Source organism: Camelus bactrianus, chromosome 12, assembly GCF_048773025.1.
Source record: "Camelus bactrianus isolate YW-2024 breed Bactrian camel chromosome 12, ASM4877302v1, whole genome shotgun sequence".
Lineage (NCBI taxonomy): Eukaryota > Metazoa > Chordata > Mammalia > Artiodactyla > Camelidae > Camelus > Camelus bactrianus.
In genome coordinates, this window is record NC_133550.1 from 61,125,679 (window position 1) to 61,141,704 (window position 16,026).

The 16,026-nt window shown below is 56.1% G+C and overlaps 1 protein-coding gene across 1 annotated transcript; it reads right to left on the reverse strand.

Annotated features, from left to right (window-relative positions):
• Positions 1-1,763: 1,763 nt before the first annotated feature.
• MFNG (MFNG O-fucosylpeptide 3-beta-N-acetylglucosaminyltransferase) lies at positions 1,764-15,700 on the reverse strand. The gene is made up of 8 exons (XM_010960344.3): positions 15,196-15,700; positions 11,343-11,391; positions 10,830-10,932; positions 10,241-10,394; positions 7,199-7,284; positions 5,011-5,176; positions 4,173-4,258; positions 1,764-2,721 (listed from the first exon to the last, which is right to left on the reverse strand). Exons 1-8 carry the CDS (start codon positions 15,445-15,447, stop codon positions 2,655-2,657), a joined length of 963 nt encoding a protein of 320 aa, XP_010958646.1. The 5' UTR covers positions 15,448-15,700; the 3' UTR covers positions 1,764-2,654.
• Positions 15,701-16,026: the final 326 nt, after the last annotated feature.

Below are 16,026 nucleotides of genomic sequence, written 5' to 3' on the forward strand. Positions count from 1 at the left end.
CGCCCAGGCCTGATGAGGCCCTCCGACCCTCCAGAGTTGTCCCACACTGAGATGACCACTGTGGAGCCTCAAACCTTGGCTCTGGCCCCTAAAAGCCCTCTGTCCTGGACCAAAGGCCTCCTCCTTCTCTGTGCTTCAGTTTCCTAACCTGTAAAATGGGAATAACACTTGCCCAAGGGGCCCAGCAAGGCTAAGACAGGGTGGTCCAAACTCGCCTCCCCACAATCCCTGCCTGTGGGGCCCACAAGGGTCACCTGAGGACAGCCTACGGGCAGCTACACACCCTGCCACACAGAGTCACAAAGGGTTAAACCCAGACTCCCTCCTTCCTCCATCCCAATTCTGATCCTTGCTGACTCTGCTCCCCCTCCCGACCGTAGCTATTCTGGGACAATGGAGGCAGCAGATGGCCCGAGTCCTGTTCCCTCCACCCGACCCTCAGGATCTGGGAACAACCCGCAAATCTGCTGCTGCTTCTAAAAGTGGGCTGGCCGGCCGCCTTCTGCACACAGGGTGGAGGGGACAACGGCTGTGGAGCACACCAGTCCGTCCCCACCAGGCTGTGGGCCCAGGGTCCGCCCCACTTGGCCCACATCCCACAAACCCAGTCTTAGGTCAACCCAGATAGAAAGGGGGTTTGGAAGAGTCCAAGCAGCCTGGCTCTGCACCAACAAGTACACGGTGGTCCCTCTCTGGGTCAGGCTCCTCCTCGGAAAACACGGTGCTAAGGTTCCAGTGCTCAGAGATTCCCACCAGCCCAGACAGCGTTGCGGCAGGGACAAGGTCCTCCAAGGGCCGGAGGACGTGCTCCAGAGGAGCCCCCAGGCTCGGCTGCCTGGGTCAGAGCTCCTCCATCTCTTGGGCCCTCTTGTCCCTCCTCCCACCCAGCCCCGAGCCCGCTGTGACCCTGACTCCCCAGCATCACAGGGCACGATGCGGACTGGGAGCGGACATCTCCTCTTCTTCCCTCCCTCCCCTCCCGCCAGGCACCACCAGGCCTGAAGTTTCACCATGATCACTTTCATTCAGTCATGCAATCTCTTTGGGGCCTGAAATTCTGCAGGCACGTACATACTCAGCTCCTACCCTGGCTGTCAAAGTGTCCCTTTATCTAATACCAGAGGCTGAATTTCTCAGCTCCATTCTGCCTTCCCTAATTGTCTCTTCCCTAATTCTTCCCTAATACCAGAGGCTGAATTTCTCAGCTCCATTCTGCCTTCCCTAATTAACCGCCAACCCAGGCCATGAGGGCAGATAAAAGGAGGAATCACTCCGGCAAACCAGCACCTCGTGGCACACATATATTCCCATGTGTGCGTGTCACACAGAAGTGTGACATAGGCACCAACACATCCACACACCACCACACATCTGTCCTTATGCACAGACAAGGGTAGAAGGGTACATGGCACACACACACCTATGCACATGCTCACATGCCCTGACACACCAGAACACAGTACTCGCTCCTAACAGTTACTGTTCACTGAGCCATTCCTTTCCCCATGCCAGGCTCTGTGCTGTGCCCTTTACAAACCCTGCATCATTTCACCCACATATCAACTCCTTTTCTCATCTATAAAATGAGTGAATGGGCCAAAGAGACCAAACAGTTTCCCCAAAGTCACACAACCAGCAAAGGCAGAGCAGGGCTGTCTAGCTCGAGGACCCAAATAGACACCACTGAGAGAACGGATCAAAGACCCTGCCCCAGTCAGAAATGACTTTGGTTGCATTTAACAGAAAAATGAATCAAGAGAGGCTTAAACAAATAAGGGTTTAATTTTCTTACAGAAGCAGATTTTGGAAGGGATAGCTGTGGATGATTGTCTTGGCCTTTCCTTCATGGCAGCAAGGTGGCTGCCCGAGATCCAGACATCACACCCACATTCACAGCAGGAAGATGAGTTATAGGGCTGCAAAACCTTCCCCAGAAGCGTCTCTGCTGTCCTTGCTTAGTTCACACTAACAGACAGAGCTCTGGCTCTGGCCAGATCTGGGTCACATGGCAGCCCCTAACAGCAAGGGAAGCCAGGGAAGTGAGCAAAAGGATCATCAAGATTGGCTGGAACCCATTCTGACCCCCATCTGGATCTGAGCATGCTGATGCTCCGAACAAAATCAGATGGGGAGCAGGGGCTGGAGACTGGTCACCAGCAGCAGTATCTGCCACAGAGCCTGCCATTCTGCCACCTGGGTCCTGCCAGTGACTGGGGATCCAGCCAAGGAAGCCAAGAATGGGTGGCTCAGTGTTTGGCCATAGGGGAGTGACTGAGAGACCAGAGCTAGGGGCAGAAGCCAGAATGCACCCAGAGGCCCGTGAATTCTCTGGAGGGTTAGGACTCCCCGAGCCTAAGCAGCTCAAGGACTCCCACCTTCGTTCCAGTTCAGCCACCGAAGGCCCGTGGAAGCCCAGCCCCTGAGGCCTTTCTGGCCCTCACTCGGTGCACCTGGTCCTGAGCTGTCCGACCCACCTCCCAGGGGCTTGGGATGCCTGCAGCACCAGCCACCATCCAATCCTGGGCTTGCCCACCACTCAGAGGCCCTGCTGGGAACTGCCAACCACACAGGACCTGCCACAAGCCCCCAAGGCTGCCCGGAAGGTGAAGGACAATCAGAAGCCTCAGCCCAAACTTTGCCCCGCAGCTCAGGGTTCACCGGGCCAGCAGCTGTGGGCACCAGGGAGTATCCGGGTAGAGGAGACAATGGAGGGAACGAAACCTGTGGAGAGACCAGAAATGGACGAGACAGTCACCCCCATGGGCTCCTAGGGGAACATGTGTCCTAGAGATGGTTTGGAGCAGGGTTTTGCACCTCAGCATGATTAACATTTGGGGCCAGGTAATTCTTTGTTGTGGGCGGCTGTCCTTTGCATTGTAGGATTTTAGCAGCATCCCTTGTCTCTGCCTACAAGATGCCAGTAGCATCCCTGCGAGTCTTAACAATTAAAAATGTCTCCACACATTGCCGATTGTCCCTTGGCTGGGGCAGGGAGTGGTGCAAAATGGCCCCTGGTTGAGAACCACTAGCTTATAAAGACTTCAAAAGCCAGGGAAACCATGAAGAGACCTCAGCTGAGGCCATACCATCTGACCACACATGTTGGTTCCATCACCATTAGGCAGGAACTTAGAGAATCTAGAATCTTCAGGCTTTGAGAGAATTTAATACCAAGTCTTAAACCTCCTGGCAGTATAGCCATAGCTTGCACACCTCCACTGATGGGGAGCTCACTCCATTAGAAGGCAACACCTTTCATCTTGGAATTTGAATGTTTTTTCCCCGTATAGAGCCAAACTCTGTCTCCTTGTAATGTCCAACTGGTTCACAACAGCCCTGGCCCCAGCAGCCTTGGGACAGACAGACAGACAGCTCTATAGGACTTCAAGGGCAGAAGTGCTGGCTCCTCTAAGAATTACACACCTCAGATAAATCCAAAGCCAGACAGAGTCCAGAAGGCCTTTGGGGCATGGGGTGGGGCAGGGGGGTTCCCTGCCACCTCCCCCACTGAATCTAATGCCACTTTCCTCTCCTCTCCCACGTTCCGGTCACACTGACTTCTTTTACTTCCTTGAGTAGGTCTTGTTCCCCTGCCCCAGGGTGTCAGAGGCTGTGCACAAAGCTGCTTTACAGCAACCAGGGCAGGACAAAGAGGGCTGAGCTGAACAGTCCTAATCCCCCTGGGGCCTGTTTGGGGACAGAACTGGAAGGTGCCTAGGTGATATTTTAGCCCCCACTGCAACCCTCTATCCATCGAAAAGTATCACCAAAGAGACAAAGAGCCTAAGAAATATTCTTTTTTAAATTCCCCACGAATGCCTGAGGTTTCCTCCATTAGAGCATCTCCTTTGTTCAGTGAGGACATTTCTGTCTTCCAGGGGCTCCTGAAGAACCCCAGAGGCTTAGGCCCGGGAGAGACCTTCAGATCCATGACGCCCAGCCTCCTTGTATTACAAATAGGGTGACTGAGGTCCAGAGAGGGCAAGTCACTTGCTCATGGTCACACAGCAATCCAGTGACAGAGCGGAGACTGAAATCCACTCCCTCCACTCCCAGCTTTGTGCTGTCAGCCACTGACCTCTCTCACTCCCTTCCCTCCCAGCTCCCCCATCTTCGGATGCCTGGACTCAGGCCCCACTCTTCCATTCTACAGTTTCAGCCCCCAGACTTACCTGGAGGGGTCCTCCTCAGGGGAGAAGGGGCCATGGAGTTTAATGACATTGAGTTTCCCTTCAAAGACACCATAGCTGAGCGTGACCTGTGCAGAGAGAAGCAGAGAAGAGAGTGAAGGGTTGAGGGGTAGCCCACTGGGGACCCCACCAGGGGGCATCATTTGGGCAGAAACAGAGAAGGCACATAAGGCTTTTGAGGGGCACAGAAAGCCTGCCTCTGTGCCTGAAATTCCACCAGTAGCAATGAGGATCCCACCCCACTCCCATTTGCCCATAAACCTATCTGTGCCCCTAAGAGTCTAGTTTATGTGGGAGGCTGGACCAATTCCCTCATTTACAGATTGGGAAACTGAGGCTCAAGAGGGGAAGGCACATTTCCAGTAAGTTGTGTGCCTGGACGGAGGTTTCCTGAGACCCACTCTAGGGCCTTGGCAATCCTTCTCCACCCACAGCCTCAGGTTACTTCACGTGCAGTGAAGATGTGGGATGCTGACCCCACACAAGAGGCAGTCAGGCACACAGGTTAAAGACTGTGGGCTTAGGGGGTCATCCAACCAGAGTTCAGATCCCTCTCTGTCTTGTTCTAGCTGTGTGCCAGTTAATTTTGCTCTCTGGATCTCAGTTTCTCCATCTGTAGTATGGGAATAATGTTAGGATCCACCCATATGAATGTTGTAAGGAACCAGAGAAATAAAGAAGATAAGGCCCCCAGTATGGTGCCTGGCACAGCAGGGGCTCTGAAAACCCCAACCATTAGGGTGCTTTGCTTTTGGTTGCCCCAGATCTGCCGCACATGCACACCTCCCCCATTGCCACCTTAGCCCCGAGGCTGACTCACCTGCTCCGGGAGCTGGGCGGCCCCCAGCAGCTGCAGGGTCTCCAGGTGGGAGTGGAAGAGGGGGCTGGGCTGCAGGTGGCCGCCCAGCTTGCACTCAACAATGTAGCCCACAGTGCAGTCGTCCGGCAGCCGAATGAGGGCAGATGTGTCCACGAAGCTGGGGCCACTGAGGGAAAAAGCCATGCTGTGGCCACTGGCCTAGGCCTTCGACACCTTGAGCTCCCCCTGCCTCTCAGAAGACCGTCCCTCCACCACGGCCAGCTGGGAGAGCAGAGCTCAGCTCTAGCATCTGCCTCCTGCATACTGTGTGACCTCCAGCAAGTCACAAACCTCTGGGAGCCTCAGTTTCCTCCTCTGTAAAATGGACATGATAATGGCACTGCCCTCCCAGGGCTGTTGTGAGGATTAAGCGGAATGATGAGATGAAACTTTTATAAATGCATCCTTTCCTTCTCTCTCTTTCTTTTCGTTCATTCATTCACTCATTCGTTTGTTCTTGAGTTTGAGCATCTGCCTGGTGCCACCATGCTAGGGCTGAGGACACAGAGGTGAGAAAGAAATGTTTCCTGCCCTCACCAGCAGCCCCGCTTTTGGAGGGAGACAGACAGATGAGCAGGCCATTTCAGAGAAGGACTGGTGCTAAGTCAGAGGGAAGCACAAGGGCTGGGGACACAGAGAGGGAAGGTGGATTCCCAGAGGAGGTGGCAGTCTTCTGTTTTGCTTTTCATTTAATCGTGGCAGTGGCAGTTGTTAAAAGGAGTCTTACAGGATGAGCTGGAGTCAGCCAAGTGCCACGAGGGAGAGAAGCAGTGTCCCAGGCAAAGGCATCACCTGACTGCCTACCCCGTGAACACCCTGGGGCCAGGCTGGGCAGCTGGCCCCACTGCTCAGAATGCCTGACTAAGGGATCAAGTGCATGCAGAAGCCCAGCCTTCACTCCCCTCCCCAAGGGGCCGTGCCAGGGGCTGAGGCACAGAGAGGGGGCGCCTTTTTTTTTAATTCACACAAATGTACCATAGAGGTGGGCCAAAGCCCAGATGGGGGCATGCCAGGCACAGGGATGACCCCGGACCCTGTGTACACGCCTGCTGTCAACAGGACCTAGGACAGCATTCCTGCTCCCAGTCAGGGCACAAACTGCCCCTGCAGGACCCCTTCCATCCAGGACAGGCTGGTGCAGAGGCAAAGCACTCAGATCTTGGAACCAAACCCAGCAGCTGAGTGACCTTGAACCAATCACTTGCTTAACCTCTCAGTGCCTCAGTTTCCTCAGTCAAGTAGAAATAAGGCCCAGGGTGGTGGGTAGGAACGTAGGTGTTAACATGCACGAGGTCCTGAGTTCAATCCCCAGTACCTCCATTTCAAAATAAAATAAAATAAATACAACCAAATTACCTCCCCCTCCAAAAATAAAGACTTAAAAAAATAAGGCCAATATCCCTTCCTCCCTTCCTCCCTTCCTCCCAGGGGGGCTGTGATACTGTTAGCAAAGCACAGGCCTGGCTCAGAGTCAACCCTTAATATGAGGTAGTGACAGCGATGTGGCTGTTAATGACAATAGTGGCCTGCCCAGCTAATCTCAAGAGGCTAGACCTTTGCCATGTCCTCTCTGGAACACCAGTACCCCTGCCCCATACTGAGAGCTCCCACTGCACCCACAATCCCCTTCACTCTGGGCCTCTCTCAGACCACCTTAGCTCAAATGCTACCTCTGCCAGGAAGCCTGCCCTCCCATCCCCAAGCAGAAGGCCCTACTTCCTCCTCTGAGTGTCCCTGCACTTGGCCTTCACCTCCCCTGCAAGAGTGACCAGTCAGAAGAGGGCTAAAATAGAACCTAATATTTGCCTGGCTTGGACCACGTGCCAGCCCAGACACTCTCTCATTTAACCCTACTCACAACGGACGACCATCAGATCCATTTTACAGATGGGGGTACTGAGGCTCCAGGAGATTACACAACTTGCCTGTGTGTGGCAGAGTGCACTAGGCTGTGTACCCCCAAAGGCAAGGTGGCAGGCAGCTTACCCACCACTAAATGTGTAAATCTGTGACTCAGTGGGAATGAGAGGGAGTTCCTCTTGAGCTTGTTCTCAAATCCTTCCTGCTGCAAAGTCCCACACACACACCAGCCACCACCCCTTTTCTGCAACCCCCACCCTCCCCCACCTGCCTGCTGGTCTCCACTTACCTGGCCCATGGGGCCATCTTCAAAGCCAGTTTGCGGTTGATGCAGAAGCCAGCACCTCCAGTGGCGAACCAGAACTGTACAAGCCTCTGAGGGGAGAAAGGGGGTGGGCCAAAGTGCAGGGTGAGCCTGGGGGTGGGGGCAAGAGCCAGGCCACCCCTTGCCTCCATCCAGCATGACTCAAAAGCTTTGCATTTCACATCTGTCTAGAGTCTTGCTACAGCCTGGCATTATTATGTTCATTTTATAGATAAGGAAACTGAGGCCCAAAGTAACACAGCTAATTAAGAATGATAGCACCTGAAACTAACATTGTAAATCAACTACACTTCAATAAAAAACTAAATTTAAAAAAAAAAAAAAATGATGGTGACACCAGTTAGACCTCAGTCTGGCTGGATTTCAGTTAAAGAGGCCACATATCATATTTGTCCAACCGCTTCACCTTACTCCTATCCCCAGAGAAATGTCTCTGCCTCACCCCATGCGGTTCAGGAGGGGCTGCTAAACACAGCACCTGCTCCCACAAGCCACAGAGGCGGGAAAGTGCCCCAGGAATGACGGATCACAAGACCACACCCCTTGACCCAGTGACTGGCTCAGCAGCAGGCACATGACTTAGGCTAGCCAATCAGAGTCCTTTCCTGAGCTCCATATGCTATGAGAGAGAGATGCTTTTACAGGGTCACCAGTAAATATAATGCTGATGCCATTTCCACCAGGCTACTTACACTGACCTTACCACTCCCAACTCCTGGGATCAAGAATGCTTTTCCACAAAAGGAGAGAATGAGGCCTCTTATGGAGTAGAGAGAAGGGCAGAGGCCTGTGAGCCCATGAGGCCAGCAAACACCTTGACATCTCAATCTCAGGAACCAATACCATTCCTTTGGGGTTTCAACCACTTTCTGCCCTCACCCAACATCACCACGGCCCAAAGTCTCTTCTACCTCCTCTACGGGGACCTGGAAATTCACCCATGGATTTCTTTAAAGCTTTTGAGAAACACTACATTTTCAGCTGTACCACCTCTTGGTCAAACAAGTGCCCTAAGGTTACCTTCTCCCAAGTACACAGTTGGTGCTTCATTGATGCGTGTTGCATTGGGTTGAGTTATCTCCCGCGATGCAGCAGTGAGAAGAGCCCTGGGCAGGGAGTTGGAAAGTCTGACAGTGGGCCCCCCGCCTCCTCCACTGCACAGCTGTGTAACCTTGAGAAAGCCCCTCCCCGGACCTCAGATTTGTCAACTGTGAGTACAACACTGGTTCCAGTTCTGAAATCCAGTGGCTCTCCTGGCCCAGAGGTGTCCTCCTCCTAAAGACCTCTGTGAGCTTACTTCTGAGACGCTGAGCTCTTAGAGAGAGGTCGGGCCTCAACCAGGCAGAATGAATGGTTTCTTGAGGCCCTGACACACAGGAGGCGCCCAATAAATGCTACTAGTTTAATGAATTGATGAGGGCAGGGGTCCCACTCCCAAGGAATTATAGTAACACCAGCGGTGACCGTATAGGCACCTAACCCCGAGCGCTGACTGTGCCGAGCCCTGCGCTAAGAGCTGTAATGCAGGTGAGGTGACCAAGGTGCACAGAACTGAGGTCGCTTGCCTGAGGTCCCAGAGCTGGGACTGACCCTGAGCCAGAGCTCTTGCCCCGTTTGCTGTCCCACCCCAGGGGATGCCAGGGTCTGAACAGGCCAGGACCTTTGGGTCAGAGTCCTGGGATCCCACCTGTGGAGTCTAAAGGAGGGCATTCATGCACGTTGTGGGGTTGGGGCGTGGGTGTGCCCAGCAGGGCTCCAAATCTGCACAGGAAGAACACGGCTTGGAGTCATGAGGCTGAGCTGAGCCGGGTGCTGATCTGTAAGACTCAGTAGTGCCTGCCACATGCCAGGCCCCTTCCCAAGCACTTGGATAGATGACCTCATTTAATTCTTTTTTTGCCCACAACCACCCTATGAGGTAGTGACTATTATTGATTTTACAGATGAGGAAACTGAGGCACAGAGAGGTGAGATGACTTCAATCAAGGTCACAAAGCCAAAAGGTAGCAAGGTGTGTGAACTCTGGGAGTCAGGTCCCAGAGCAGAGCTCCCAACTCCAGGCCAAGGGTCAGGTGCGTGGGAGCCTCGGGGACCTGTCAGCTCACCTGGAATCAGCTCGTTCACACACATACCTCCAGGGCCCAGGAGGATTAATTAGGGCTCAGAGGCTGATTAGCTGCAGATAATTAAGGTTTTGTGTTTCCTGCTTTGGTTTCCCTAGTGAAGCAGATGGTGACCCCGGGAGGGAGAAAGCCCCACAGCAGGCCCAGTTCCGCTCCAGGCGCTGCCTCTAGGGAGGAGGACCCCTGACTTGCCCTTTCACTGGGGCCAAAGGAGCCCGAGGGTCCTGTGCCATCCCAACACTGGGAGCCTGGTGGGTGCTGGGGATGAGGGAAAACCATCCAACATACCTCTACTAAAAAAAATTCTACACTGTTTCTCTGAAAGTCAAATTTAACAGGTATCCTGGTTTTTCGTTTGTCTTCTAAATCTAGTGACCTTAATCTGTCCATTCAGGTCTGGAGCTGAAGCTGGTGCTGGGGACCCTGTTGTGCCAAGTGTCAACTCCTCAGTTGCTGGTTAGAGATGAGGGGTACCTAGGGGAGGGGAGGGTTCAGGGCTCCCGGCAGCAGCAATTTCCCACCTGGCCCAGCAGTACTTAGCATTTTAACAACCTGTACAACTGCATGGTGATACCAGGTGGTTAGGCGCCCTGCCATGGAGTCAGGAAGCCTCAGCCCACCCCCATCTCACTGTGTGCCCAGGACGAGCCGCTGCTCCTCAGTGGCCCAGGCCCTACTAAGTGCCATCTCGATGCCTCGTCTGCGTTATCTCAGTCTCCCCATTTCATAAAGGAGGAGACAGGATCAGAGGCCAAGCCACCAGCCTAGACAGGCAGGGATGCAGACAAATCAGAAACCCAGGAAATCCATCAGGCCCTTCTACAGCCCCGCCCCCGCGTGGCCCCGCCCCCGGGACCAGCGGCCAATGCAGGGAGCTACCCACCGTGCGGTTGCGGGGCTGTGGCTCAGAAGCGTGGATGGGCCGGTTCAGGCTGGGCCGGCCTACGTAGACGTCGAGGGTCTGCGGAAAGGCTTTCAGCAGCTTCAGCAGCGCCCTAGGGTTCAGATAGTTGTCGTCGTCCACATGGCAGAACCATCTGTGGGGGTGCGAGGGGGGACAGTGAGCTTGCAGGGGGTCCCAAAGGCTGCCAGCCAGCCAGCCAGCCAGCCAGCCACACTCCGCCTGCGCCCCGATAAGGAGTCAACAAACAGCTATGGGGTGGGGGTGGCTAACATTTAAGGCACCTGTTCTGTGCCAAGCAGCATCTTGTGTAAGCTCATGAGGAAGCTGTGCACACTTCACAGGTCCGGACCTAGACTCAGAAAGGTTAAAACACTTGCTCAAAGTCACACAGCCAGTGAATGGCAGGATTCGAACCCAGACTATCTGCCCAGAGACAGACCCCAGGCAAGCCCTACATAATTAAATTCACAAGACCTAAACAACTTTACTTTTTTGACACAACCATTCCAATAAGGAATTGGCCTAAAGCAAAGGTCACGCCTGCCCCCAAAGTCCAAGGTGAACTCACCTCAGCCCACTGGCCAGGAAGGCATCGAACTCAGCAGCCATCTTGCAGGACAGGGCAGGGTGGCTGTGCTCCGCAGAGCAATTGGTGATCACGAGGTGGGACCCTAGAGAAGTGAGGACAAGTCAGGGGCCCCTGCCCAGCTCCTCCCCAGAGCCCTGCACAGTGTGAGCATGCAGATTAAGGAGAGGCCTCAGAGAGCCTGGAGCGGTCCACCCACTCCCATTTTACATATAAGGAAACTGAAGCCAGGGAGGGCTGACCTGCTCAGGACCCCAGAGCTAATGGACAGTAGGCAGAGCTGGGACCCAGGTGTCCAGGGCTTTGTCCAGCACAGTCCCTCCCCACACCCATCCTTGTTGCCAGGCAAGAAGCCTGCTCCCTTCCTGGGCACAGGGGGAATCCCCATGTGCCAAGGTGGGCAGCCTTGTCTCCCGGAGACCCCCCAGGCCAGGGAGCAGCCACCCCAGCTTTCCTTGGTAACAGCCAAGGTGCCCCTACCCAACCCAGAGTTACCCAGTCTCTCCTGGAGACCTTCATCCGGGCTGTCAGTGAAGATGAATGTCTAGGAAAGAGAAATCGAATCAAAACTAGGGTCAGCCAAGGGGAGGCCGGTGCCAGCCCACAGCCCACCACCGCCAAGTCCAGGTGGAGGCACACAGCAGACCTCTGTCCTCCTTCAGTGAGGGGCACATGCCCCTCTCACAGTCACACACTCCTTTAGGACAACATGACTTTCTCAGCTACCCAGCCCCCCTCCCCCATACAACACACATAAGCCAGCTTTTGTAGACACACAACTTTAAAGTGTACACCAGCCCATGAGTCTCACACTCAGCCCCCTTACAGACCAGCACCCACTGGGACCCTGCCAGAATCACACACCCTTGGCAGAATCACACACCCTTGGCAGAATCACACCTTCTTCAACCACACTCACACACACACACATCACAGTCCCACAAACACATATACACAACACTGGGACACTGTACTCCTTAAGGAGATAGGCAGGACTTTGACAGCCACGCAAACTCCCTGCGTAAGTGTCAGGGCCCTTATACATCTCCCTAATAGGACAGGTGCCGACCAATAGCATTCACACTCCTGGTCCCCTGTAACCTCACTAGACCTCCAGACAGGTGTTGTGATCTGTCCCCTTTGCAGATGGCAGATGGAGGCTAAGTGATGGATCATGGCTGTGCAGGTGGCCAGAGCTGAGCTAAGATTCGAACCCACAGGCCTGGACCTCTCCCTAGCTGTCACCTCCCACCGCGGCCAGACATCTCCCCAGGGACCTAGCAGGGGCCTCAGACTCAGTGTGTGAGCGCCCGTGTGCCCCCAGACCTGGGCCCCTCTCACTCTTCCCTTTTTCACTGGGACCCAACACCTTGGGGTCACCATGCCTCCTCTCTTTCTCTCACACCCACATCCAATCTGTCAGCAAATTCTGTCCACCCAATTCTCAAACTACCAGCATGCGTCCTCTCCCCGCAGCCTCCACGGCCAGCCGCAGTCCAGCCCCCCTCGTCACCTCCTGCCCACTTTGCTGCCATCACCTTTTCCCTGCTCTGCCTGCTCTGTCCTGCCCACCCTAAGTCTGTTTTCAACACAGCCCCAGGGGAGCCTGTGAAGTAAGTCAGATCTTTCTCTCCCTGCTCCCTGGCAAACTTTTGCCACCAAACAGTCACCAGATAGTGGAACTCTCTGAAGTCTGGAGCATGGGCCAAATGGGCCAGGGAATGCTTGTGAATGAATCCATGGTGGGGAGAGGGGAAGACGGGTCCCACAGCAGAGCCCGGCAGGCTGGTGTTTTTGGTCCCCGGGAATCCTGAGGCTGGCACAGGGCGGTAGGCAGAATTTCTTCTAAGCTGAGGGTTGCATTTGATTTGTTTCAAGGAGGGACCCTGACAATGGTTAAAACCTCGCAGGAAAACAAAGGGACAGACAGCCTGCTGGGGTCAGGGGAGGGGGTGGCCGGGGACCATCTGCTACAGAGGAGGGGAGATGTGGGGCTGTCGTTTCTCCCCCCACCCGCCCCTGCCCTCGAGGACAGTGGGGAAGAGAAAGTCTCCCCCTGGATCAAAAAACGTGCCTCCCCCAAGCCCACCCCCTCTGCCTGGGACAAAGGCTGCACACGAGCCCTGGCCCGCTGCCACAAAGGCCCACCTGCCACCCGGCCGCCTTTAACCAGCTGGGGCGGGTGCCCAGCCCTGGAGTTAACTAGCTCAGGCCTGCTCCTGATGGCAGAGCTGAGAGAGGCGCCGAGATCCTCCTGCCCTGTGCAGCTGGGAAACTGAGAGCTGAAAGGGAAGCCCTTTGGACAAGGTCACCGGTAGAAATGAGCCAAAGGGTGGAGACAAAGGGGGCCCAGAGGCAGTGACCAGAGTGGGTCTCCCTGTCTCCTCTCCTCGTTCTCTGTTTGAGCATCCTTCCTCTTTTCGACTCTGCCTGAAAGGACAAGATTCTAGACTCTGCTCCTTGTGCTAGGGGCAAGGATGGGGGGGATGGGAGTGTAAAACTAAGCGAATTCATCTCCTACATCTGCTTAACTTGGCTCAGTTTCCTCACCTGTAAAATGGGACTATCAGTACCTCCCACTTGGGTTGTTGTGAGGCTTAAATAGATGGATACACCTGATGTATGTCCCTTAGATGCTGCGAGCTGGCGGGTACTCCCTCTGGCTGCCTGGTTAGCATCTGGGATTGACCTCATGGCACAGACCGGGTGGCTGCTTGCCTCTCCTCTAGCAGCCTGGTCCTCCCAGACCTAGACCCTCAGGCTGGAGGCGCAAGTGACCGGGTAGCTGTGGGATCCCAGGTCTCCACAGGGAAGGAGAGGCCCCTGCCGGGAGGTGGGGGCTGGGTCCCACTGGGCTCCGCCCCCTCAGGCCTCCCGGGTGATGCTGGCAAGCACTTCCTCCTCTCTGGCCTCAGTTCCTTCATCTGGAGCAGGGGCACCACCATAGTGATCAAGACAAGACAGGAAAGGGCCTCAGACCACGTGAGGCCATGCTCCCGGGTACACACAGACACAGCACCATAAACAGGAAGGTCTGTGGGGAGGGCCAGGCTCAGCGGCTTCCGCAAGCGGAACCAGAACCTCCCCAAGATGAGAAGCCGCACAGAGCCCCAGGGAAAAGCCCGAGGTGTGGGCGGTCCAGCAAGGGAAGTGTTCATCCAGGGTGCCAAGACATTAGGGCCAAGAAATCAGGGTGGGGGTGTCCCCTCCCTAGGGGGCCCTGGCCTTTTCCAGGTACCACCTCCCCTCTCCTTGGTCTCCAGGAGCCCCAACCCCCTCCAAAGTCTCAGTCAGTCACTTCCTCCCACTGTACCAGCCACCAAAGTGGGGCAGCACGTGTGTGTGCCACGCACGTGCGCAGGTACGTGTACAAATCTGCCCCACCACCTCCCCCAGAGGCGGCTCCCAACACCCCCAAATCACTGACTTTGCTTGAGGAGGGCACTGGGTGTGGGGAGGGGAAGACCCAGAAGGGACTCTGCTTGTCAGCGCCGCCTTCCCAGAAAGACACAAGCCATGCACCCCTGTCACACACACGCCTCATCGTTTGCACATCTAACACTGACACCTTGGCTCCATGCATGTGAGCATACACACATGTGTATACACACACACATACGCATGAAATCCTGCAGGCCAGGCAGGCCTCTCCCTCCACCTCTTGCCCACCACTGCCTCAGCCACCACCATCCCAGCACACATCCTCACTCCCTCCCTCCCTCGGAAACCGCCCCACAGGAAATGGAGCACAGGAGGTGAGGTGCCAGTGCCCTGGGCACACCCTGGGCAGCAGAGGCATGGGGGCAGGGGCTGTCGGGAATTCTGAAAGGATACCCCCCTGCCCCTCTCCCCAAACAAGGTCCTACCAGGACGTTCCCCTCCTCATCAGCTCAGCCCCTGTGCTCCACCCTCACAGCCAAGGCAGGAGGACAACACCCAGGGCCTGGACAGGGGCAGCCGGGCCTGGACACATGTCAGAGTCAGGGCCTTGCCCCAGCTGCCCAACACCCACCACTGCCCCCGATGCCAGGCTGGGCCAGGATGGGCAGGAAGGAAGCCTGCACTGTAACAACTAAGGAATAGAGGGACCCCCAGGAGGGACCCAGGAGCCTAGGGTAGGGGCCCAGCCTGGCCCCAAAAAGAAACCAAGCAGAGGACACCTGGCTCTGAGGCCAGCGACGGGCACAGTCAGGGCCACAGGAGCCCCTGATGCTGGGAGCAAGGAGGGCAAGACAGCCCAGGTGAAGCAGGTGGGTGAGCAGTTTCTCCCTCGAGGCTGCCAAGGACCTCAACTCAGTAGAAAGGCCTCTGTGAGTCCCTCCTGGGCCCGCAGCCGCCCACTTGTCACCTGTTCCCTGGTCCTGGAGACCCATGTGTCCAGCAGCAGCTCCAAGCGGGAGCGGTGGAAGACCCGGGTCGTCTTGACTGCGATGAAGACGTCGTGCAGCTGCAGCTCAGGGAACAGACGGCTTGGCGGGCTCAGCCCAGGGGTCTCCAGCCCGCCCTGCGGGGACAGGCTGGAGTGGTACCGGAGGGAGAGGAGCCCCATGCACAGAAGGGTGAGGAGGGCTCCGGCCAGGCCCCGGAGCCGGCACTGCATTGGCTCTGGGACCTCAGACAGCTCAGCCCCCAAATCCCAACTAGACGGGGAGGGGAGGCTGCTCAGGAGGGAGCCCCAGCAAAGGCAAAAGTCTGCCAGGCATCAGGGGCGGGCCAGGAGGGGAGAAGTGGGAGCTGGTGCTCTGGCCCCGGAGGCTGAGCCATGGCAGCCCCGCCGCCACCAGCCCTCCACCTGCTCCGCAGCCCTCCCGCCACCACCGCCACCGCGGGCTCTGGAGCGCCTGGCCCCGCCTCTGCCTCCAGCGCAGCCCAGGGGCGGGGCCGGCCCAGGGAAGCCCCAGAGGTGGCTGAAAAGAGGCACTGGCTGAAGGGACAGCCCCGGCTCTGCCAGCTGCCACAGTGGGGGTGGGGGCAACAACAACCCCTCCATGCTTGGATGGGAGGCAGGGGCCCTCCAGCCTTCCCACTCCCCAGGGACCACTGGCTAAGCTCATTCAACACTCTATTTTCTGGTGTCCTGGTAGCCAGCCTCCCAGGTTTTGCTCACATCATTCCTCATCCTGGATGCTCTCCCCCAGCCCCCACCATCCTCACTCATGTTCCCTCTACCAGGCTTGAT